The sequence below is a fragment of the Pongo pygmaeus genome, chromosome 11, assembly GCF_028885625.2.
Source record: "Pongo pygmaeus isolate AG05252 chromosome 11, NHGRI_mPonPyg2-v2.0_pri, whole genome shotgun sequence".
Lineage (NCBI taxonomy): Eukaryota > Metazoa > Chordata > Mammalia > Primates > Hominidae > Pongo > Pongo pygmaeus.
This window is the reverse complement of record NC_072384.2, coordinates 138,999,774-139,026,280: the sequence shown is the minus strand read 5'-3', so window position 1 is coordinate 139,026,280 and position 26,507 is coordinate 138,999,774. Positions and strand designations below refer to the sequence as shown.

The following is a 26,507-nucleotide window of genomic DNA, read 5'->3' as shown; positions in this document are numbered from 1 at the left end:
AATTATATGGAATGCTTCAAAAATTTTGTGTTATCCTTGCCCAGGGGCCATGCTAACCTTCTCCGTATCATTCCAATTTTAGTACAGCGAGCAGGAAATGCTATTTGTTAAGCCCAATAAAGTAATTAAGTTGTGAAAAAAATATATGAAGCTTTTATGAAAGTGACCACGTGCTGGGCCATCAGGGCAGCCTCCACACCGTTCAAAGCATCGGTATTGGACAGGCCACACTCTCTCACCAAGATGCAATCACATCAGAAATCAATAATAAAAAGATAACCCAGGAGAAAAAAACAGAAGCAAGTATTTCATAATGCACTAAAGAAGAAATCATTATGGAAATGAGAAAATACACGCAACTGAACTAAAATAAGGTGCCTATCCAATGAAACTTAAAATCATGGTTAAGAGAACATCAGTTAGTGACAGGGAAGAAATGTAGTAAAATTGTTTACAGAAAATAAAAAGAAGTCAACATTATGTAACACCGTAAGCAGCATGGTCCCAATGGTATAAACGGATGCTTCTGTGTATGTTATACGGACAACAGATTGTAACAGACAAGATTGTAAAACACACAGACACACACACACACGATGAGAAAATGAATACATACCAGCAACTAGCATTATAAATTGTGGTCAATTTTGGAAGGTAGGATTTACAAGTGATGTCTATTTACTTCTTCGTGTGGTTTTCTAGATGAATTAATATGAGTTCGGTTATCAGAAAGGAAAACAATAAAGGTAACTAAGATAACAGCAGCAGAGGCTTGGGAAACACAAGCCCCCAGGGCCCACCTCTTGTCCTCCCAGTGCTGCTGCAGGACTGACGTCCATCACACGAACACAATAAACCACAGGACACTGGGTGCCCAGGGAAAGACAACAGAGACCCTCCAATCCTGCCTTCCCGGGTGAGGGATGCCACCCGGCAGGACCCTGGGTAGGAGCAGCCTGGGTTCTTTCCCTAGATTCGCCAAGACCAGTTCTGATCTGTCTGCAACGCCTCTCACTCTCGTTCCCCTATCCCCCGCCCCCGTTCTCAGGCTCTTCGCTGGTTCTGGAGCCCCCAGCTGAAGGTGTTGGACCCCTGAGAACACCTCAATACCCAGTTTCCTGGAACCCGCTGAACCGAGGGGAGGAAGGCCACATCCAAAGCACCTAAATGTGCCTGTTCACAAAAACAAAGCCTGAAGGAGCTATAAACTCAGAGCCTGTTTGATGGGGAAGCAGGACAGGTATAGTCATTTGGAAAGCAACCAACATACCTTCCATCCACACCCCCAGCCCAGCCTTCCCAGATCCAGGGAACCGGCTCTTTACACGGGCTTGGGGGCTCAGGGAGAAATGTAACTTGAAGAACCTGTTGTTAGGAGATGATCTTGGAAAGGAGGGCAAATCCCCAGTGACCCAGCGGATTTTTCAGGGGCTGCTCTGGAGCAGAAGGTTTCACTTTTCCAGGGACCTGAATTCCTTGACACCCCCACCCGCCCCACAGGGGTGAGAGCTAGAGCTTTCAATGGCACCTGTCCCAGCTCTCCAGTAGGAGAGGACCGAAACCAGAGACAGTGTCTTCCCCTCCTAGGAGGAGGAGAATTATAATTTTTTTTTTTTAGACAGAGTCTTGCTCTGTCGCCCAGGCTGGAGTGCAGAGACGCGATTTCGGCTCACTGCAACCTCCACCTCCCAGCTTCCAGCGATTCTCCTGCCTCAGCATCCCAAGTAGCTGGGACTACAGGCATGCACCACCATGCCCGGCTAATTTTTGTATTTTTTTAGTAGAGATGGGGTTTCATCATACTGGCCAGGCTGGTCTTGAACTCCTGACCTCATGATCTGCCCACCTTGGCCTCCCAAAGTGCTGAGATTACAGGTGTGAGCCACCACGCCCAGCCTAGAAATATTAATAAATATGAAATTTCACCAGCGCATACTTACAGAAACCTAGATGGTACATATATTCTTATTTGTGTATATATTTTTTCATATGGAAAACCAAATGTCCCAGCACCATTACTGAATATCAACCATTTCCCCTACTTGAACTGCAATGCCCATGTCAACTGCAATATATCAGGTTTCTATATTTGCTCCTTTATGGCCTTAAGGGGACCACTGTCCTATATGCTGTCCCTTGTTCACTGAATTGTGTGCCACATGATTGTGACAAAATATACAATACTCTTTATTACAAATTCCATATAGCTAATTGATTCTCACAGAATGCTTTTGATTTTTGCTGAACTCTTGTATTCATAGCCAACCTATGGTTCCAATTGACAAGTTTAGTTCGGACACGAATGCTGGTTATTTTCATTTCTTTTAACAAGTAAGAGTAAAGTGAAACAATAAAGACTTTCATAGGAACTGCACTTGTTTGGCAATGACCCGAGGGACTTCTTTGTTGAATTGGATAAGTTTCTGAATATTGGAAGAATTTTCCTCCATTTGCTTTGTGCTCATCACAATGGAATGGCTGTGAACACGGCTGTGACATTTGGTTTTTTTTTTTTTGAGATGGAGTCTTGCTCTGTCACCAGGCTGGAGTGCAGTGGCGTGATTTTGGCTTACTGCACCCTCTGCCTCCCGGGTTCAAGCGATTCTCCTGCCTCAGCCTCCTGAATAGCTGGGATTGCCCACCACTACGCCCAGCTAATTTTTTGGTATTTTTAGTAGAGACAGGGTTTCACCATGTTAGCCAGGCTGGTCTTGAACTCCTGACCTCAGGTGATCTGCCCGCCTTGGCCTCCCAAAGTGCTGGGATTATAGGTGTGAGCCACCGCGCCCGGCTGGCTGTGACATTTACTTCATGTTTACCGGGCATTCCTCCCACTCACTTTCATGCTCACTTTCTTAAAATTAGATAAACAACAAAACAAGTCCTGACCTGTAGCATCTGTCAATTTCCGTGGTGTAAATACTCTCGCCTTCAGCGAATGTGATTTCACCCAACTTGGAGTTAGAAGAGATGCACAATCGCACATACACCCCAGGATTTCCCCCAAGGTCCAAGATATAAATCACCTCAGGGCACGGACACAAGGAAAATGTAAAAAAATTAGTTTTCCGTATTCCTTACCTTTGTATTTTAATGTAATGGCTCGTAACATTCCTGAATGTCTAATTCTCACTGTACTGCCAGCCCCAGCCCACGAGTGCCCTTTGTGCCCTGTTCCTGGTGCCCAGGCCCTCACCATGCCAGCCAGTAGCAGAAGGCTTTGGGGGTTGGAGAGGAGAGTGGGTAAGCATGGCCTGGAGGCCACCATGCAGCCGTGGATGTGCCCCACTAGCTGTGTCCTGCCAGGCTCATCTTGGAGGTTATGGGCACCTTTACTCAGCCCAACTCACCCCAGAGTCCACTCTGCTCTTTATATAAATCGCAATATTTTTCATTTCACTGCTAGGGAGTCCAAGTATTTTACCACCACAAATGGATGTTTTGGCAGGTGTAAAAATAGGGAAAATATAGAAATAAATGGGTGTGCAGTTTTACAGGCAATGGGAGAGAGCCCTCGTGGAGGAATAAAGGCCTGGCTCACAAGCTCACAAGCCTCACCCACGTGACTATGCTCTGAACTGGGGCTGAGAAGCAACCGCAGCTCAAGAGGCGTCTGAGAGGAGAGCTTCCCTGCACAGCACCACGGGCCGCAAGATCCAGGTCGACGTGCTGATGGAAGGTTTTGATTTTGCAACTATCGAACGAGATTAATGCTTAAAATCCATGGTTTAAGAGATTTTATTTGAAAGTTCTATTTTTAAAAGCATCCTGGTGTTTGTATTGAAACTGTCCCAAAGATGCTTTTCTTTAGCGCCATAATCCCTGGAAATGGAAAACCCACCAGAAGAATGACAGCTTGCTCCTCTCCCTGGGCGCATGCTGGGCTGGAGAGTAGAATGAGGTCAGCTTCGCGGTGGGTCCAAGCCACACAGGGGACGGCTGCGAGTCCAAGCGACCGGCCAAGGCTCGGGGCTGCATTAGGACTTTCAGGAGCCCTTCCTCCATAAAAAATATGAAAAGTTCTATTTTACGATGGCATTGATGTAAAGATGAATATATTAATATTGTATATTAAAACATTTACTTTGACCTAAAAGTTCATTTTTTTCTTCTGATTATGAAAGAAATGAAAACACTTTCGAGGGCTGTGGAAAGCGCCGTGGGTGCTGGCGCCACACCTGCTGGGCTTAATGGGTCTGGCCGCCCTGCGGACACTCCCACACTGAGCGGCTGCAGCCTCGGGGCAGGATGGGCCAAGTAGCAAGGTCTTGGTTCAGGTGCACGGTTTGGGGCGGGCGGTGGCCATGCAGCCCAGTGGAATTGTTTAAAGCAGGAACGCCTGTCTGATTCTGCCCTCTCAAGAGTCCTCACTCACTCACACATCAGCCAAAAAAGTGGTCACGCTAATCTCAACTCAGCAACCTGCCCTTTCTCAGCTGTGTGCTCATGCAGATGACAGAACACTCAAGCAGAAAAATCCCAGGGACGGGCAGGGCATGCTCTCCTGAACTGCTCCCTGGGGCCCTGGGCCAGCCACACACTCAGCCAATACAGCCAGGCCCCTAAATCCCAAAGGACATCGTGCCAGGGACCGAGAGCTGGCAGGATCTGTACCTTGCTCTCTGAGCTTCGGTTTCCTCATCTGTGGGTTGGCTATGGCCCGACTCCCAGCCCCGGGGAGGCTCACTTGAGAAAGCAGGTGCCAAAGGTCTTCCTCAACAACCGCACGCCAGGAGCCTTTGCTTTCTTCCCTGTGGCTCCAACAAAACAGCAGAGGGACTTCCCCGATAGAGGGAATTTCAAGTCCTGAGGTGCCAAGCCCTGGAACACTGCAGGGCAGCTGCGGCCAACACAGGCGGCCAGTGTCAGGCACACAGTCACAGAGGGTAACTCTGCCCAGGGTTTGAATAAAATTTTTAGAAGACCCCCAATTCTGAAGGGGTCTTACATAGGCTCCTTGAAAGTGAAGTGAGAAAACTGGCAAATGCAGTCTGTTCTCAAAGAGGGGCAGGCCACTGAAGGCTGCCTGCAAAGTGGTCTCGTGTCCTTGCACCATGGGGAACCTTCCCAAAGGGTGGTTTCTATTCAAAAGGGAATGATGATATTCATTCCCCAGCTTGAAGAAGGACAAGTTGGGGGCCGGACAGGACTCCCTGGGCAAACGTTGAGCAGTGAATTGGGGCTGGAGACTTCAGAGGCCTTCCACGGGTTAGGGGACAGGGGCAGGCAGGAACTGCAGCCCAGGCTCCATCTGCCTGGGGGCTCCTGAAGGTCATGTCTGCCAAGGCCTGAAGCCTACGTGGGTGCTGACGTGTTGATGCAGTTGGTAGAAAGTGCAATTGGGGTGTGGAGATCTGGCCTGCTTGCACACCTCCTGTGACGAGGAGCTCACCATCTACCTGATGAGGGGCTATCCCGTCATCTTTGAAACCTGTTGGAACGGAGGCTCCCTCCTTACACAGAGCCAAAATCAGTCTCCCTTTGTCTCCCACCCATAGGTTCCAGCGCCACAGAGAACAGGCCCAACCCTCCCTCCACCCCAGACCTGTTATTGCAAGATAGGGGGCCATGTCCCTACTCCAGCCTTTTCCTTGTGCCAGCAAAATATTTCTAAATTTGAGAAGTACTTCCAAAATGTCCTCCAGAAGTCTCACACAATTTACACCCCCACATCTTCAACCACTCCAAATACTATCAATTTTTAAATTTTTGGCAATCAAAAGATGTGTGCAACTGTGATATTAACCTACATTACACAGATCACAAACCAGAGCCAGGGTCCTCCTGGAACGCACCGTGTGCCGTGTGCTGAGGGCTGCCCTTCGCACTTTCCACCTGGTGCTGCACGTGTGCTCTGACAACAAGGTGAGGCCAGCACTCTTGAATCCAACCAAGCAGGTGGGAGAGGGAGGCTGGAGTCAGGCCACCTGCCTAAGCCAACAGCCAAGGCCAAGGGTGTGGCAGTGCCTGTCCGGCTGGGAAGCCCAGGTAACTCCTCTTCCAGTCTAGATTCCCAAATCTCTGCCACCTTCTCTAGCAACAGCAAAGTTAAACACTGGTTTCTCACGCTTTGTGATCATTTGATTGCCTATTTATTCCTTTCTTCTATCGTTCAATTGGGCTGTTTTTCTTCTTAAAAAGTCTGTCTTTAAACAGAGTTTAAAAAACATTGCAAGTTTATCCCAATGTGTTGTTTTTTACTTTTGCTTGGAATACAGAAGTTTCACTTTTTAATGGAGCAAAGTGTCCATTTTTTTTTTATCTGTGGCTTCTGGAAATTGTGTCTTTTTAAGGAAGTTCTTCAGCCCAAAAGTATTTAGCACTAGCATCCTAGGCTGGGCTGCAGGAGGGCAGGGTCCCTCTCACCCCAGGTCCCCTGGACAGGGAGACAGAAGGGCCTGGGAGATTTCACTACTGCGCGTCCCCACATCAGACTGGACACAGACCCCACCCAGTCCTCTTGGGAGTCGTCCTGTTGAGGGTCCCTCACTGCCTCACCTGAAGCCTCTTCCTCCTCCTCCTCCTCCTCGGGCTGACCCTCGGCCCAAGGTGCAGGGGAAGCTGGCCCTAGGCACCCTCTCCCCACAGCCATCGGCCTCGCCTGTCCTCACCGGTTGGTCTGGCAGACGGTGGGCGGCCTGGGGAAGCATGTGCAGCAGCACCGCCAGTTTCTTGCTGCTCAAGTCAGAAGGATTTTATGCACTTTATGAAAACAAAACAAATGCTTCCCAGAACTGTCAGGGCCCATTAGCTCTAAAGGGTCACATGCCCGGCTTGGAAACCACAAATTTCTAGCAGGCGCTTCTCTCATCCCAAGGCCACTACCTAGGAGGCCCAACCCCCTCCCAAGAGGCCAAGCCCCCGACCCACAGGCCTGAGCCCCCCGCCCCACCAGAGGCCGAGGCCGAGGCAAACTTGCCCATCCCTGAGGTTTGTCCATCCTCAGGGGTGGGGCCTGGGCTCTCCTTTCCTCGTGAGTCCTCAGCTTAGGCTGCTGTTTCCATCCCTCACAGGAACATGCTAACAGCAAGCTATCCAAACGTGGTGAGGGCATTTCTCAATGTCACTGTGTCTTTATGGCACATTTCAGCCATCAGCTTCTCTGCCTAGGAGATGTGAGACCATCCACTGAGACGGGGCCACAGGCAGCTGGTCCTGAAGGGTCGTAGCTGAGCAGGAGCCCCCAGGCCCCGCCAGCCAACTGCTGAGGTGAGGGACAGCACAGCACACACTGCCAGCGCACCGCACACCTACAATCACCAGGCACCCATGAGCCACGTGTGCTCCCCGTGGCTAAGATGACCTGTCAGTAGACAACTGAGACTCAAAGGAGAGACAGAAAGGCGCAGGCCAAATCACACATCCATACCTGACAGGAAGGTGTCCTGACCCCACACTCCGTGTTCTTCCACACCACCTCAAGGGGCAAAATTTACCCTGCAGGGGTGCGGTTTGGCAGGGGAGAGGAATGAAAGAAGGCCTGAAGCTACGCCCACCACCCACAAAACTGGGCAGGGGAGGAGGGGTCTAGCCACAACCCCCAGAAGGCCGGTGGTGGGAGGGAGGCCTGGCGGTCAGGGCCTAAGCTGTGGGCTCCACGGGGCACACACACTGTGGTTCTTGCCTCAGCTACTTCCTGTTCAAGCTTGAACCCCACGCAGATCTGCCACATACTGTTAATAATAAACCTTGTTTGTGCTTCAGAACAATGCGGCACGATCCATGAACAAGATACAGAGGCCAGGGGTGAAAAGCGAGGCACTGCTTTGGGCCAGACTTTCGAAGTCAATCTGTGTCAAGGCCCTCTCAAACCAGTTTGGGTGAAGACCTAGGAAACACCTTCAGAAGTAGTAAGCAGCAACTTCAGAATTTAAAGTCTAGATTTTTTTTTTTTTGAGACAGAGTCTCACTCTCTCACCCAGGCTGGAGTGCAGTGTCGTGATCTCGGCTCACTGCAACCTCCGCCTCCTGGGTTCAAGCGATTCTCCTTCCTCAGCCTCCCAAGCAGCTGGGATTACAGGTGCGTGCCACCATACCTGGCTAATTTTTGTATTTTTAGCAGAGACGGGGTTATACCATGTTGGCCAGGCTGGTCTCCAACTCCTGATCTCAGGTGATCCGCCCACCTCAGCCTCCCAAAGTGCTGGGATTACAGGTGTGAGCCACTGTGCCTGGCTAGAATTTCTTCAGATGAAAAACAGCTGGACAAACCTAAGGACAGACAGCCAGCTGCCGGCGTGGGGAGGGGAGTGCAGGCCAACCTGGGGAGCAAAGCTCACTGGGGTGGCTGCAGGACAAGTGTGCTCCAGAAGAGAGAACGCAAAGCCCCCGGGGCCTCAACAGGGATCAGCTGCCTCCCCAAGGCTGTTTCCACAAAACCTCTCAGGAAAAACTGGAGAAAGTTTGAAGTGTCCCTTGCTGTGCACATCTGAGAAAGACCCTTCTTCCCTATGGGCCCTGTCTCCTACTCCCTTCCCAGCTCCAGCGCGTTTCCCCATTCCCTAAGACTGTCAGGCTTCTCACCTGCCCCTGAACGGTGTCTTCTGTCCCATAGGGGAGAAGGTTCCAACAGCAGTCATTGCTGGAGGGCACAGAACTCCTGCTGGAATCTTCTCCCCTTTGGGACAGAAAATACGGTGCAGGGGCAGGTAAGAAACCTGTCAGCCTTGGGGCACTGGGGGAACCCCTGTAGCAGGGAAGGAATAGGAGACCCTGACTCCTGGGGGAGGGGCAGGAATGCAAGCTGGTTCCAGAACTACAGCCAAGACCCAGGGACACGGTGTCCACCTAAGATGGGTTTATCGAGCAACAGAGTACGAGCAACAGAGTATGCCCCCAACCCAGCTAGAGCCAAGACCCAGGGACACGGTGTCTACCTAAGACTGGGGTTAATCAAACAACAGAGTAATGCCCTCAACCCCCCTGCCGGCTGACAAGCACCGGGCAGCAAGAAACAGTGGACTCACGCATGTGCAGCAGAACTACTCAGCACGACGGAGGAACAGCCCGCCTGAGCACGCAGGACTTCATCTATGAACGCAGGATATTTTTATGTTGGGTAATCAAGGATAGTGCATTACTAAGCCAAAGGAGAGAAAATGCGATCACCTTAACAGACAAGAACAATTCAATATCCATTCCTGCTAGAGGTTCTCTGTAACCAGGATCAGAAGAGTCTGTTTTTAACACAAGAAAACAGCCGTCGCCATCGTTGCTGGAAGCATCGGACCAATTATAAATCACAAGGACTGTCCTTCGTATTTATCCAGCATCGCACTAGGGGAAGGAAGCTATAGCACAGTCAAAAGGCAATCTGGGAATAATATGAACTCAAAACACGAAGTGCTTCTAGAAATCCAGGAGGGAAAATCAAGAGTCCAACAGAATAAAGGGCAAATGAGCTAACAGTCAGCTCACAGAACAGAAAAGCAAACAAGCAAATGACCCTTAAACACATCAAGAGAGGCTACAACTCAGTCAAAATGCAAAAGTGCAAATGAAAACACGCTGAGATCCTCTTTCTTGCCTGAGTAGTGGAAATCTCTACGTGTGGCCATCTGCTGCTGGAAGGCTGCAGGGAAAAGGCACTTCTGTATATTTTCTGGTGCAGGAACATGGAACCATCCCACAAACAGCACCTGGCAACACCCACCAATATGGCGACACACTGTGCTTTCACCCTGCAGTCTCACTTCTGGGTATCTCTCCACACATAAGAAATGATGGGAGAACAAAGCTATTCGCGGCGGCATTGCTTTTAATGGCGGAAGACTAGAAACCACGCGACTCAGCACCAGGGAGCCGGCAGGAGAAGCCAGGCAGCCGCAGAGGGAGATCCATGCAGCCTGGAGAGAAGTGAGGATGGTGTCTAGGGTGGACACTCTGAGGTCCCCAGACTGCATAAACCCAAAAAGCCAAGGTTCAGAACAGGGTATAGACTATGACCTTTCGTGAAACTGTCTGTTGCGGGGGTATAAAAGTAAATATTCTTATTTGCTTGTACAAGAGTCTAATGCAAATGGCTGCCTACAGGGGCAAGGAGAAGCAAGGCAGACAGGGACCACGGGAGGGAACCTCTCACTGAGGACCCTTTCAGCTAACCGTGATTGTGGATCCATGCTAATATATTACCTCTTCCATTAAAAGTCCTTTAAATAAGAAGAAATGAATACTTTAGGAATATGAACTAGTTATGCCAACATGAATACCTGGCACGACAAAGGGTGATATTGATACATGATTGACAGTAAGGATAATTTTCTTTAAAAACTTACACATAGCACTATTCACAGAGTGTCATGCCTGGCTGCTGGAGAACATAAATCAGACCTTACCATCCATGTGCCCAGTGGGGCAGGGCCAGCCCAGCTTCGTTCCACAAGAGCCCTGGGTGCCCGGCTTCATCAAAAGACACCCAGAGGTTTCTATGGTGCTTTCGCCAACACCACACGCCCGCTGATCTGGACACACACATTTGACTGCATTCATTTACAAGGATGTGGTTCTGCCCTGGCTGACCAGAGCACAACCTTCTTGTAATATGTGTACTTTAACTTTCTTTTGAACTCCATTTTCTTACCAGAAAGACCAATTTGCTTGGTTTAAGAAACTGATAACCAATTTGGAATTCAGCTCTATATATGGATTTAAAAACAAGTTTTATGTATTATTATTATTATTATTATTATTATTATTATTTTAGAGTGGGTCTTCCTCTGTCACCCAGCCTGGCATGCAGTGGCATGACTATGACTCACTGCAGCCTCAACCTCCTAGGCTCAAGTGATCCTCCCATCTCAGCCTCCTGAGTAGCCAGGACTATAGGCACACACCACTATGCCTGGCTTTTTTGTTTGTTTTGATGGGGTCTCACTCACTATGTTGCCAGGGCTGGTCGCGAACTCCTGGGCTCAAGTGAGTCTCACATCTTGGCCTCCCAAAATACTGGGATTACAGGCATGAGCCACCACAGCTGGCCAAAACAAGTTTTATACTTTTTTTTTGTTGTTGTTGTTTTTTTTTTTTTTGAGACAGAGTCTCACTCTTTCACACAGGCTGGAGTACAGTGGCACAATCTCGGCTCACTGCAACCTCTGCCTCCCTGGTTCAAGCAATTCTTCTGCCTCAGCCTCCCAAGTAGCTGGGATTACAGGCACCCGCCACCATGCCCGGCTAATTTTTTTTTATTTTTAGTAGAGACAGGGTTTCACCATGTTGGCCCGGCTGGTCTCGAACTCCTGACCTCAGGTGATCTGCCCGCCTTGGCCTCCCAAAGTGCTGGGATTACAGGCGTGAGCCACCACACCCGGTCAAGTTCTATAGCTTTAAAAGACATTTAAATTTCTCTTGCTGAATTTAAAAGAAACCAAAGTCCCTCCCAATCTCCCTTTATGAAAACACACATAATCAAAAAGGGGTTCTGACTAGGGGGCTTCACTAATGCCCCAATGTAAAGCTTGCATAAACCATACTTATTGAAACACCTTTTAGAAAAATATAAAACATTTTTATTAATAAAGTGTATCCTAGGATAGAGTTAAACTCAGAGCCGAAATGTAGCAAGTAGTTACATTTGAGAATCGCTGAAAACAGCTATTCCTTCCCCTCCAACTTAGGCTGGCTCATGCTTGACTTAGAATTTTTCTTACTTCTGCTTTGCTACGTTAGTCTTTGCTGGAGAGCCCCTCAGAGGAACACACAGTGGTCTACGTAGAGGTGCCATGAACAAGGTTATTTACTCTCTGCACTTTTGGGTGTGGAAAGAAGACTCCAGAGTGGGGAGCCAAGTCCAGGTCTGGGTGTTTAGTGTCTTCCCTGATGGTGACATGCTGAGCCTTGATCCTGCTTGGGCATGGCCTCTTTCTGAAGCAGGTTCCTGCGGAAGCTCAAACAGGCTCTCATCCTGCTTGCTGCTGGCTCACACTGGCTACTGATCCCAAAGCTACTCAAAGGCCCTGGCCATCTTTTCTCTTATTCGCGTGCCATTACACTGTGCACATCGACCAACAGAAGATAAACCCGTCAGTCCAGGGCAGCTCAGAAGAGTAGCACCGGAATAGTTCAGGGGCACTCGTTAATACACTGACTAGAATTCCATATCACCCAAATCCTAAGTAGCACTTCATGTCACCAAGTGACATCATTTTTCTTCACAGATTTCAGTTTTTAAAAGTTGATTATTAAAAAGAAAAATAAGGATGAATATCAAAGTAGAAAGCTGCATTTTAGTCTTGAACTATTTCTTCCAAAGCTTTATTATGCATTTCCTTTGAATATAAATTATCATCAGCTCAACTTTTAAATTCAAATTCCTGAAGTATGACTCCAGTACTCCCTGAAAACTTATAAACCAAAGTATAGAAAAATACTTAATAATCCCATTTGTGTCTTGTCTCAAAATAAGAGAAAAATTAAATTTCTCAAATTAAATAAGATCAGGATCTAGTGTGTAGGATAAGATACAGTAACAATCACGTGTAGAGACCTTCTAAAACTTCACAAATGATCTTACAATTTTTGATAAATGCTTACCTAGCTTATAAAACTTCAATTCATACTGAAAAGAGGGAAGTGTCACAATATGAATGAAAAGATGTATTTCCCTGAACTTTCCTCACGAGAAAAACAAAACACACACATTTGAAAATAAAAAATCCAAATGCTTATGATTTTTCCATGTGTGAATTGAACTGCACAATCCATACACTGATGGAAAAAATATGTGATTATTTTTAATGATTTACGTATAAAAGAAAAATAAACTTTATGATACAATTTGACAGACTACTTCATAAAAAATTTTACTTACATACAATGTATGCAATTTTTTGCAACCCCCAAATTCTATTCACATATACAAATTCATAAAAGGCAGACATCTTAACTTGAAGTAAAACAAGGTCCATTCAGGGTCATGGCTAAGTCATTTGATTCAGTAGAAAAGAGATTATAAGTACATGAAGGGCTACTTAACTCATGTCCCTGCACTCCCCCAAAATGTATTTAATATAATCGATTAAACAGAATTTTATGGTGCACTATAGGAAGGAGAAAAAGACCAACATTTCAGAATGGCAGATCTTAATAATCTGCTCCTGAACTTATTCAACTCAGAAAATCATATAACAACCTTAGTACAGAATTTATTTTGGAAATCGTATGAAGAAAAACCCAACGGTGCCATTTGTGCTAATCCTTAAAGAAACAAAACCCGGCCAGGTGCGGTGGCTCATGCCTGTAATCCCAGCACTTTGGGAGGCCGAGGCAGGTGGATCACGAGGTCAGGAGGTGGAGACCATCCTGGTCAACATGGTGAAACCCCATCTCTACTAAAAATACAAAAATTAGCCGGGCGTGGTGGCATGCGCCTCTAGTCCCAGTTACTCAGGAGGCTGAGGCAGGAGAATCACTTGAACTTGGGAGGGGGTGGTTGCAGTGAGCCAAGATTGCGCCACTGCACTCCAGCCTGGGCGACAGAGTAAGACTCCATCTCAAAAAAAAAAAAAGAAACAAAACCTTTTCAGGCAATCCTCACACTTTAAATGGCACTCCTTAGTTTACATAATAAATACACTATTTAAAAGTATTAGGACCCAGACCTTAAGACCCATAAGTATGTCTTCAAACACAATGAAATGTTTTATACAGTAACTTAAGACTGCTAAGTATTTACAATAGTATATGTAAGTGAAAAACTATAAACCATGTTTTTAAAAAAACTTTTGCTTTAAAAAACAATTTCCAAAAAAATGGCTAACATCAAAAAACGTCGTAAATCAGTGCATCCTTTTAAGTCTTCCTTATGTTGTTTTTCCTAAGCTACCTGTCTCTCAGGTGTGCACGCCCACGCAAAGGAAAAGGCATGACGCCAACGCCTTGCAGAGCGAGACCCTCTTAAGGAGAACAAGGACTCCGGGCGGCTGCGCTAGCCTCTGTCTCAGGAAAACCGGGGTAAAATGCTGAAGAAAGTGAGGATGTATGTCCAGACAATGTCCATAAAGGCCATCCTGAAATCCCCTTTTTAAATTTATGAACTTTAAGGACTAGAAACATAAGCAAAAGATAGTAGAGACCAAGAAGAAAATTACATAGAGAAGTACATGCAATTACAAAAAGGTCAAAAAACAAAAATGAAACAATCCAGTTGATAGGTACCTTATATGGAGACAGGCTGAGATTAGCCCTTTCAAATGGAAATTAACTAAAAATATAATGTATTCATTTTCAGGCCTCATTCTACTTATCAAGTGCGTATCAAAAAGTACACAGTCATTCTTCATCCGGCACTGACCTCTGAAAGTCTTTCCACTAAACCAAAATAAAGGACTACTATTCCCTTGGTATGCCCACACCACTTACCTGCTAGAGAGTTCTAGTACAGAACTAAACAGGTTACAGCAGAAACACAAAGAACAGGCTTTCAAAAAAACTTTTCACAGAGGTGTTTGGAAGCGCTATTTATAACTAGCCAGTATTCCATCTGGAAGGAGGTAAGAAAACATGTTTTTTTTAATACACTTAACATGCTTACAGTTTTAAAGCTCTGAAAATTAGCTGGATAATAACATTGTAAACTGTTCATTTTCTTAGCAAACTGGAACTTAAAAGAGTAATGATTTTCTATCTTCCTTTTTGCTTTTAAACTGAGGTGACTTTTCATCTCTGAAACTTTTGAGTGTTCACCTTCTCGAAGTCAAATTGATACTATATACCATTTTCTGGATTTTTTCTTCATTCTTGAGGATGTTGGCCTTTACAGCGCAGATCTTGTCTTGCTGGTCTTTGATCAGCTGCTCCAGCTCCGCGAGCTCAGCCTTTAAGGGCTCCACGGCACAGTCTGTGATACTGAGGGAGAACAAAACCAGCGGCTCATCACTCTCTCATCTCATTGTGTGTTGGCCTCTTAATTAAGACATTGAAAGACAACAGAAGTAAATTATTCATTTCATCCAAAGAAAAGGATAATATTTATTTCTTATTTTCACAACCCCTGCCACAACCAAAAGTGAAGTCAAACATGAGATTTATAAAAGCAGCAGTTAACATTTCTTCAATGATAATCCTGAAGTCCTTAAATTATACACACAACAGCCTCTGGGACAAGGAGGTATGCAGCAAAGTCCCCATTGACTTTGGGGACCCCCCTCCACTACCCCCCACCTGTGTTCCTGCTGCAGGGCCTCCTCCCCATTACTCCCCCACTCCGCTACCCCCCACCTCTGCTCCTGCTGCAGGGCCCCCTCCCCATTATCCTCCTGCTACCCGCCAACCTGTTCCTGCTGCAGGGCCTCCTCCCTCATTACTCCCCGCACTCTGCTATCCCCTACCTGTGCTCCTGCTGCAGGGCCCCCTCCCCATTACTCCCTGCCTCTGCTACCCCCAACCTCTGCTCCTGCTGCAGGGCCCCCCTCCCCATTACCCTCCTGCTACCCCCTACCTCTGTTCCTGCTGCAGGGCACCCCCCCATTACTACCCCCCACCTCTCCTCCTGCTGCAGGGCCCCCTCCCCATTACTATGCCCCCTGCTACCCCCCACCTCTGCTCCTGCTGCAGGGCCTCGGCGTGCTGCCTGTTCTCGCTGTGCCACAGCTGCAGCTCATTCTGCATGGCATCCACGTCTTCCTGGATGTAGTCCATGATCTTCCCCAGAGGAAGTGCACTCTTGCACAGGGTCTGGATGGACGTGCGGAGCTTCTCTATCTCCTTGGAAACGATGTCCTTCTCCTTCTTCCATGCCGACTCAAAGAGAGATCGCTCCTACAGTCAGGGAGACATAGGAAGAGGAACACGCCTCCTCAGTCCAAAGGCAGAACAGGGCTGGTGCACTCAGCACATGGCCATGGGGCTGGGAGGAAAGGCGCAGGCAGGGACAGTGCTGGCTGTGGGACACTCACTCCCATGCAAAGGGAGAGCCATGCTGCCTAACAGAGTAACTCTGAAGTGCTGCACGCCATCAGAGGACATAGCACTGCCAGGAAGGGGCCGCTCCTTCCCTGCTCAATGGGGACAGGGGTCTGTCTTTACCTGGAAATCCATCTGAGAGCAAATCTCTATACAGGCAGATTTCAGTTCCCAACTAACAAGCAACTTTTGTAGCTATTGTTACAAGAGCTTAGTGACATGGAAGATTTTTCCCAAATGGACTGACAGAGAGGGGGCCTGACCCTACAGCTCCTCAAATGGCCTACCTTCCATCCCAAATGACTCCAAAACCCAGCTTGCCAGGGGGCAAGGGGAAAGAAACCCAAAGGATAGGCAGAGACTGGTGCCATGGAAAGGAGGGCATGGAGAATGTGCAGGGGAGCCAGCGCCAGCAGCACCCAGCAGCACCCAGCAGGCAGAAGGTCAGGTCGACTTAGACGTGACTGTGCTGGCCGCTCAGGGAGGCCACAGAGTCCAGGGGTCAGGGGTCAGATGGAAGGGGTCAGGTTGAGACAGCAGCAGGTGAAGGAGGTGAGGAGGACGCAGAGACAAGCGGGGAGCTGCATGCGGTTTGGGCCAGGGGTTCTTGGGTTCTTTGGCATGCAACATTTAGAATTCTCTTCATACGAGCTTTGATCACAGACATCTCTGAATGTCAGAAACTGATGTGAGTTGGTAAGAATCAATAAGCTTGGGAAAATTCACATGAGTTCTTTCTCCTTCTTTCCTTTCTTTCTTCTCTCTCTCTTTCTTTACAGCCAGGGTCTCACTATGTTGCCCAGGCTGCTCTCAAACTCCTGGGCTCAAGTGATCCTCCTGCCTTGGCCTCCCAAAGCGCTGGGATTACAGGTGTGAGCCATCATGCCCTGCAACATTGTTTCTTTAGGAAGCCCTCCCTGGACACTCCCACCCCACTCCAGACCGGTAAGGTGCCCTTCCTTGCCTCACCCACTTACAGAATGAGCTAGTAAATGTACTCAGTTGTAACAAATCAACTTATTTAATTTGAACGTATCACAGCTACATAATCACTTGCATTACTTCTGCTAGTTGCAGACTGTGGGCTCAGGAGGGCAGGACCTTGTGTCTAGATTCATTGTGGTTCACATAAGCTCTGCTTAAGAATTTGTGAAATGACCTAATGAAGCGGATAAATGATTTATGTATCAAGATCCCAGTTCCACCATTTACTGGCTTGGACAAGTACATGAAAGCTTTAGCACAATGCCTGGCACATAGAAAGTATTAAATAATTGGGACTTTAAGTAAAACGTAAAACTCATACAACTAATAAGTGAGTTCAGCAAGGTTGTAGTGCACAAGATGAGCATATGAAAATCAACTATATTTCTATGTACAAGCAATGAAAACATGGACACTGCAATTAAAAATACAATGCCACTGACAATTGTTCAATAGAAGACTATGCTTAGTTGTAAATCTAACAAAACATGTATAGGACTTGGAAATGGAAAACGAAACAATGCAGACGAAAGAAATCAAAGGAAACCTAAATAAATGAGAAGACACACTGTGTCCATGGATAGGAAGACTCGACACAGTAAAGACATGAATTTTCCCCAAACCGATATGCATGTTTAATGCAAATCCTACCAAACTTGCGGCCAATTATTTTGTATAGACAAGATTACCCTAAAATGTACATGGAAAGGCAAAGGAACTACAATAGCTAACACATTTTCAGAAAAAGAATAAAGACAGAAATAACCAGTCTACCCAATTTCAAGACTTTTTATTGAAATGGAGTCTCACTCTGTTGCCCAGGCTGGAGTGCAGTTGTGTGATCTTGGCTCACTGCAACCTCTGCCTCCCAGATTCAAGCGATTCTCCTGCCTCAGCCTCCCGAGTAGCTGGGATTACAGGCGCCTACCAGCACGCCCAGCTAATTTTTGTATTTTTTAGTAGACATGGGATTTCACCATGTTGGCCAGGCTGGTATTGAACTCCTGACCTCAGGTGATCCTCCCATCTTGGCCTCCCAAAGCGCTGGGATTACAGGCATGAGCCACTGCGTAGGCTTCAAGTCCTTTTATACAATTACAGTAATCGAGACAGTGCAGTACTGACAGAGGGACACAGATCAAATGAACAGACCAGAGAATCCAAAAGTAGATCCATACGAATATGTCCATATGCCCAAGCAATCTTTGACAAAGGTACAAAAGCAATTTAGTGGCGGAGAGAGCTTTGCACCATTTGGCTCTGGGGTAAGTGGACATCCATAAGTCAAAAAACAAACAAACAAACGAAACGTTGACTTAATCTCATATCTTAAACAAAAATTAACTCGAAATGGACTATGGATTTAAATATAATCTATAAAACTTTAAGATAAAAAACACAGGAGGAAAAAGTCTTTGGGATCTGGGACTAGGCAAAGAGTTCGAAGACTTGACACTAAAAGCATGACAAAAATTTCAAATGTTTGCTCTGCGAAAGACCCTGGGAAGAAGCCACAAAGGTAAGTCACAGAATGAGCAAAAACAACTGCAAATCACAATCCAATAAAGGACTGACAGCTAGAATATGCAAAGAACTCTTAAAACACAACAGCAAGAAAGTAAATAATTCAATTAGAAAATGGGCAAAAGACACAGACATTTCACTGAAGAAGATAATAAGGATGGCCAACACACACATGAAAATATGTTTGAAATCATTAGGTATTAGGGAAATGCGAATTCAAACCACAATGAACCATCACCACACAACAATCAGAATGGCTAAAATAAAACATAGTGACAACACCAAATGCTGGTTAGGGAAAACTGGATCACTCGTTGCTGACGAGAACGTGAAAAGATATGGCCACTCTGGAAAACAGTTTGGCAGTTTCCTATAAAACTAAACATGCAACTACAGTATCAACCAACAGTTGTACTCCTGGGCACTTATCCAAACAAATGAAAATTCATGTTCATAGAAAAACCTGTACACAAATGCATATGGATGCTTTAATCAAAGTAGCCACAAACTGGAAACAACCCCTGTGTCCTTCAACAGGTAATTGGAACTAAACTGTGGTGCATCCACACCAGGGAAAACTATCTACCAATAAAAAGGAACAGACTGGTCAGGCATGGTGGCTCACACCTGTAATCCCAGCACTTTGGGAGGCTGAGGCAGGCGGATCACCTGAGGTCAGGAGTTCAAGACCAGCCTGACCTACATGGCAAAACCCCATCTATAGTAAAAATACAAAGTTAGCCAAGCGTGGTGGTACATGCCTGTAATCCCAGCCTGACCAACATGGCAAAACCTCATCTGTGCTAAAAATACAAAGTTAGCTGTGCGTGGTGACACAAGCCTGTAATCCCAGCTGAGGCAGGAGAATCCCTTGAACCCGGGCGGGGGGGTGCGGAGGTTGCAGTGAGCCGAGATCACGCCATTGCACTCCAGCCTGAGCAATAAGAGCAAAACTTCGTCTCAAGAAAAAAAAAAAAAAGGAACAGACTGCTAATCCACGGGACAAACTGGATGGCCCTCAGAGGATTATGAATGAGAAAAGTGAATCCCAAGAGGTTACATGCTGTAGGATTCCTTTTACACAAGATTCTTGAAAGACAAAGTTACAGAAATGGAGAACTCATGGTGGTAAGCTGGGGGTGAAGGAAGAGTTTGAGGTGGGGGAAGAGGGTGTGGCTATAAAAAGGCAACAAGAGGGATCTTTGAGGTGATAAAAATGTTCTGGATCCTGTTTCATTGTCAATATCCTGGTTGACAATGTACTATAGTTCTGTAAGATGTTATCACTGGGGGAAAGTGGGCAAAAGGCATACAGTATATCTCTATTATTTCTTTTTCTACTATTTTTTCTTTATAGGGTTTCACTGCGTTGCCCAGGCTGAACGCAAACTCCTGGGCTCAAGCGATTCTCCTGCCTCAGCCTCCCAAAATAGCTGGGGCTATAGGCACGTGCCACCACACCTGGGCGTCTATTATTTCTTATAACTGCATATGAATCTATGGTTATACCAAAAGGTTTAATTTTTAAAAGGCTGTATAAAATGCCTTTAAATTAAGATACTAAATGACTGAAATGAATTCAATAAAACAATAAACTACTTCCCAAGAGAAAAATATATTGTCTTTATTATACACAAATTAGTAAATGTCTCACTGACTTAGTTAAGAAATGTAAACTTCTATTAAAACCCATTCGTAATGACTATGAAGTAATTCCTGTGCAGTTGGCATCGTGTTAACTCTAATATAAAAATGTCTAGGGCATAGACCTTAGGGTAGGAGACTAATGTGAACAAATATCTTACAAAATTGGAGAGTTACAATGTAGAAAAAGACACTAAGAGGTAATCCGGCCAAACTCCTCATATTTCTATTGCACAGGACCAACCAGAATTTGGAACCCTAATCTTAAAGCTTATAATTTTATTTTTAAGCGATTAAGACTTTAAAATAAATACACTTGGGCTGGGATTGTGATAGTCAGGACAGATTTTATTATTATCATAAAGGCACTGGAATACATTGCTGCAAAACACCAAAACCCTGGCAATTTTCAAGCTTTCATTTAACACAGCAGGGGCAGGGTGAATGCATCAAGCAGTGATTATTTACTTTAAAAAGCACACCTCTCTGATGACAGACCTCGAGTTCTATGTTGCTCATGTAGATACATCAACAATTTTCCAGATAAAAACAACCTTGTTTTTAAAGACTTTTAATCCAGTAGTAGTTTGAGGATCTACTACCCCCACACAGGAATTAGTCATACACAATATGATTAATTTTTGGAAACAGAGAGAAAAAATTATTGAAAATCTGTCACGGCTGGGTTTGTTGGCTCATGCTGGTAATCCCAGCACTTTGGGAGGCTGAGGTGGGCAGATCACTTGAGGCCAGAAATTTGAGACCAGCCTGGCCAACATGGTGAAACCCTGCCTCTACAAAAAAAAAAAATACAAAAATTACCCAGGCATGGTGGCACACACCCAGCTCCTCAGGAGGCTAAGCAGGGAGGATTGCCTGAGCCCAGGAGAAGGAGGTTGCAGTGAGCCACGACTGTGCCACTGTACTCCAGCCTGGGCAACAGAGCAAAACCCTTTTTTCTCAAAAAAGGAAAAAGAAAAGAGAAGGAAAGGAAATCTGTCATTACACAAAATATGACCTAAAACCACCCAGACCATAGGAGGACTCAGGGGCAACAGGACCCGCAGTCAGTGCCTTGTGGTTCCAGGGCCTGGTGCCAACCCAGCCTCACCACCTCCTAACTTTATGACCTTGGAATGACCTCTCTGTACCTCAGCTTCCTCACAATAAAATGGAAATAATAATATTTATCCTTCAGGTAAGATTAAATGGGATAATATAAAGTAAGCAGTTCAGTGCCTCACACATAGTAAACCCTCAAATAGATGTTAACCATTATCGTAAATTTATTCCCCAGAAAGAAGCAAGTTGCAAGTGCCCCCAGGACGAAGCATGGGTGCTTTTTCCTGTGCACTGATACAGTTATTTTACTTCCTGTCAACTTGTTGGCTATGAAAGATTCTTAGCCAGGCATGTTTGGAATACTTTAGTGCACCATGAAAAAAGCATTTATAGATATTATCAGCACCACCTAACAAGCTGTCATGTCCAGGCAAGTTCTTTCATTAAAATGTAATTTACCTTCCTCATCGACACACTTCCTTCTCCATCTCCATTTTAAGAATATAAATAACCCACAGCTATGAAATTCAGCTCAAAGCTCTTTTCTCCGGTGAAAGATTGGTGATCCTGAGCTCAGAGGAAGTCTGCTGTGAACACCGCAGAACCACCCACGGCACCTTTTTGTGGCACCCTCACCATGGATCCAGTGTCTAAAGGCAGTTTCTCCAAGTTAGGCAAACAGAGAGATGGCAGCCCACGTGTGTTTCAAGGGGACACAAAGTCACCCCTCTTGTCCCCTCCTGCCTACCTGGCCGGCCTCCCTTTTCCTGTGGGCTGAAGACTGTTTACTCAGCTGCCTTCTGGCAGGAAGGCCTCTGGCAAGGCATCTCAGCGTTGGGCCACTTCATGTGCTCACGTGCGCACACACTTTTCAGAAAATGCTTCCAAGATTTCTCAGGCGAACAGTTACTTCTGGGACTATTTTATTTACATTTTACCACACACACACTTGTCCCCAGAAACATGGGCATTTGCACTTCTAGTGATTTTTAAATTTATAGTTATTGATTATAAGTCATATAAATACAAATTATTGACCTTAGAGATTTATTTGAATTTCAACTGCAATCCTTCAAGAGAATTATTACTATTATTATTATTATTATTATTATTATTATTTGAGATGCAGTCTCACTCTGTCACCCAGGCTGGAGTACAGTGGCACAATCTCAGCTCATTGCAACCTCCACCTCCCAGGTTCAAGAGATTCTTCTGCCTCAGCCTCCCAAGTAGTTGAGATTACAGGTGCCTGCTACCATATCTGGCTAATTTCTGTATTTCTAGTAGAGATGGGGTTTCACCATGTTGGTCAGGCTGGTCTTGAACTCCTGACCTCAAGTGATCTACCCATCTTGGCCTCCCAAAGTGCTGGGATTACAGACATGAGCCATTGCACCTGGCCAAAAGTATTATTTTTAAAATATCTTAAAATAAAATTTAAAAAATGAAGATGGAAATAATAGACACTGAGTACTCCAAAATGCGGGAGGGTTGGGAGGGGGAGGGTTGAAAAATTACCCACTGGGTGCAACATTCACTACTGGGTGATGGGTACACCAGAAGCCAAATCCCTACCCATTAACAAGCATGCCCATGTACCCCCAAATTTAAAATAAAATAAAATGTAAAAAAAAAAATGTCTTAGAAGTCTGGTCTTTAATGCTGCCAGAAGTCCCTCTCGGAAACAGGATCCAGGGCACATGGGGGTGGAGGCCTCCAACCCCTGCCCTGCCCCGCTGCTGGATGTGACTGCTCAGCCACACTCCTAAGCAGAGCTCTACCCGACATTAAGCAAACCCAATAAACAAAAGCCTGATTAATTGTAGGGTGGGGAGGCGGGCAATAAATCAAAAGAGTATGTATTTTTGCTTCAAATAACATACTCTCTCATGTCCTCAGGAATTGATTTATATGCAACCTGTCAAAAGTTTGTTTTCTAGGCTGGGCGCAGTGGCTCACGCTGTAATGCCAGCACTTTGGAAGGCCAAGGCGGGCAGATGGCTTGAGCCCAGGAGTTTGAAACCAGCCTGGGCAACGTGGTGAAACTCCGTCTCTACAAAAAATTATCCAGGCATAGTGGTGCATGTTTGTGGTCCCGGCTACCTAGGAGGCTGAGGTGGGAAGATTGCTTGAGCCCGGGATGCAGAGGTTACAGTGAGCCAAGATGATGCCCTTGAGCCCAGGAGGTCGAGGATGTAGTGAGCTGAGATCACGCCACTGCACTCCAGCCTGGGCAACAGAGCAGGACTCTGTCTCAAAAAAAAAAAAAAAAAAAAAGAAGGTTGTGTTCTTCATAAACGGAGGAATACCTGCATTCAATTTACAAAAGAAAAGCACAGAATGACTGAATAATTATTCTAAGTGTCCTGTTCATCCAGAAATATTCCATCACCAAACTTCTTCATAAACCATATGTTCATCTCGAATGCAGGTCAAGTTGGATCCCTTGAACACACAAGCAAAACAGCCTGCAAACACATATTTTTTTTTTTTTTTTTTTTGAGACAGGGTGTCCCTCTGTCCCTCAGGCTGGAGTGCCCAGGCTGGAGTGCAGTGGCACGATCTCAGCTCACTGCAACTGCCGCCTCCCCAGTTCAAGTGATTCTCTTGCCTCAGCCTCCCGAGTAGCTGGGATTATAGGCATGCGTCATCACGCCAGGCTGATTTTTGTATTTTTTGTAGAGATGTGGTTTCACCATGTTGGCCAGGCTAGTCTTGAACTCCTGACCTCAAGTGATCCACCCACCTTGGCCCCCACAAAGTGTTGGGATCAGGCATGAGCCACCGGACCTGACCAATTTTTTGAGACAAAGTCTTGTTCTGTCACCCAGGCTGGAATGCAGTGGTGTAATCACAGCTCACTGCAGCCTTGGACTTCTAAGCTTAATAATCCTTCCAGCTCAGCCTCCCAAGTAGCTGGGATACAGGTGTGCACCACCACGCCTGGCTAATTTTTTTAATTTTTTACTTTTGCAGAAACAAGGTCTTGCTATGTTGCCCAGGCTGGTCGTGAACTCCTGGCCTCAAGTGATCCTCCTCTTTAGATCTCAAAGCATTGGGATTAAAGGCATGAGCCATCATGCCCAGCCTCAAAATTATGTTTAAGAATCAACCATGTTACATGTATTTTGTTCATTTGCGTTTCTGAATAGTGTTTTATTATATGAATGAAATACCACTATTCATCCATTCTGCCACTGATGGACAACATTTGGGTTTTTTTTTTTGTCTAGGGCTATTACAAAAAAATACAACTCTGAAAAATCTTATATATGTCCCAATAGAGATGAGCACATGACTGTCTCGGGTATGCAACAAGAAGTGGCATTACTGGGTCAAAGGGTATGTGTGTTCTCAACTTTATGATATAATGCCAAACCGTTTTCATACAGTTTTAGAAATTTACATCAACTATTTTTCATTAACCACTATCTTATTTCTAGGCTATAAAGGAAGCTTTAGCTCTACTCCCGTGCCATTTCTACAATCTGACAACTGAAGGTAATAACTACTGAACTGTTATCTGGCAGCAGCTACAAAACTGCTACTCCAAGTCAGGAATAGGCTGTTAAAAGGAGCCTTCCAAATGACAGACAGTTGCTCATTAGACGAATTACTTAAAACTACTTACACATGGGTGGTAAGCTTTTAGCATGGATGTATGAGAAGCTGGACAGGATGAGGGCTAACTGCCCAGACTGGGGCCCAACAGATCTGGGGTAGCTCCTACCTCTGGGACTTACTGTCTATATCATCTTGGACTAGGTAACTTTTGTGCCTCATTTTCCTAACCTAGGAAATGGGTATAACGCCTATCTCATCTGTAGGTGACCATACTAAATAAAACATGCAATTCCTTAGTCATGGTAAGTGCTCTATAAATGTTAGCTGTCCGAATCATTATATTGTCTATAATGAATAATTATTAATGGTAAATGTCTATAGGAGAAAAAATGCATACAGAGCAAAATATCATTAAATGTTAGCTACTTTTACAGATAAACATGAATGTCCTTGGAAGATGAATGAGAAACTGTCTTAGAATTATGTGTTAAGCCAGGGTGAGTGAGCTTGGCATGAGCCCCAATGGGTCACTGTGGTCAAGGCAAAAGATCAGAGCACAAAACAGAGAAATCTTCAGACTGGCCTTTCTGATGGACCTTAAAATGGTCTGAAAATTGATTTTATGAGTTGGGTTATTCTTGTCATACCCAACTAAACCAGAGATAGGGTTGAGGGGAAAAAGGCACTCAGGGCACCTGCTTCAAGAGTTAAATTTTGGCCGGGCTCGGTGGCTCACGCCTGTAATCCCAGCACTTTAGGAGGCCCAGGTGGGCAGATCACCTGAGGTCAGGAGTTCAAGACCAGCCTGGCCAACATGGTGAAACCCCGTCTCTACTAAAAATACAAAAATTAGCCAGGCGTGGTGGCGCACACCTGTAGTCCCAGCTACTTGGGAGGCTGAGGAAGGAGAATCATTTGAACCTGGGAGGCAGAGGTTGCAGTGAGCCAAAATCGCACCACTGCACGCTAGCCTGGGCGACAGAGTGAGACTCTGTCTCACACAAAAAAAATAAAAAAATGTTTAAGAGTTGAATTTTTCAAAAGCCCAGTTGCTGAAACAGCCTGCTATAACCCTAAGACCAGTTTTACCCAGAAGCCACTGAAACAACCCTCTGTGACTCTAAGACCAGCTTTACCTACCACTGTCACTCACCAATCCCAGCTTGCCAGCTCCCCAAAACTTTTCTAGTGCCAATGAATTTTCTTCCAAGACAATACATAACCTTTCCCTTTCTGATAAAACTCCCAACCTGCTCTGTTCTTCAGACATACCAAAGACCATCTGGTCTGCATGTATACCCCAAATTGTAATTCTTGCTTTCCGAATAAAATGTTTTAAATTTCAAGATTTGTCTCTATATTTTATTTGACTTTGACAAGGGAAATATTTATTAAAATCACCTGTTCACTGAAGGGTGGCAGACTATCCCACCCAAGAATATGCTACTTTGGCAGGAGCATTATTTTGAGCCAAAGGCACTTAAAAAAGAGCGGTGCAAGAAGGCCAGTCTGACTTCCCCCTTTCTTCTTTAAAGCAGGCGATGAAACTCCCATGTAGCAGATACCCTCCTTGCACCAAAAGGAAAGAAACATTCTCATCACCAGAAGTGGGTTTGAGGCCAAAAGAATTCTGTACAGACTTAGCAGTCCATGGAAAAACTGGCTTTCACGAAACCGGTCCCTGGTAGCAAAAAGGTTGGGGACCACTGTTGTAGAATATCTAAATAGGGTCATGGTACTCACCCTTGTTCCCGACTGTAGTAGAAATATCTCCAGCCACTCACTATTACATACGACGTTGACTGTTGACACAGGTGTTTTCTCTCTCT

The 26,507-nt window shown here is 45.6% G+C and overlaps 1 protein-coding gene and 1 non-coding gene across 12 annotated transcripts in view; both read right to left on the bottom strand.

Moving 5' to 3' along the window:
* Positions 1-103, bottom strand: LOC129032206 (U6 spliceosomal RNA). Its single transcript, XR_008501231.1, has one exon. It is a non-coding gene; the product is annotated as a U6 spliceosomal RNA (small nuclear RNA).
* Positions 104-12,706: 12,603 nt separating this feature from the next.
* Positions 12,707-26,507, bottom strand: part of TRAF3IP1 (TRAF3 interacting protein 1) — a 78,307-nt gene continuing 64,506 nt past the window's right edge. For 9 of the 11 annotated variants that reach the window (XM_054478168.2, XM_054478170.2, XM_054478171.2 and 6 more), the window contains 2 exons: positions 15,536-15,756; positions 12,707-14,844 (listed from right to left, as the gene is read on the bottom strand). In XM_054478168.2, coding sequence (XP_054334143.1) covers positions 14,679-14,844; positions 15,536-15,756 — 387 coding nt within the window. In that variant the 3' untranslated portion in view covers positions 12,707-14,678. Of the gene's footprint in view, positions 14,902-15,535; positions 15,757-26,507 lie in introns of all 11 variants that reach the window. The other 2 variants (XM_054478175.2, XM_054478180.2) reach the window with 1 other exon arrangement.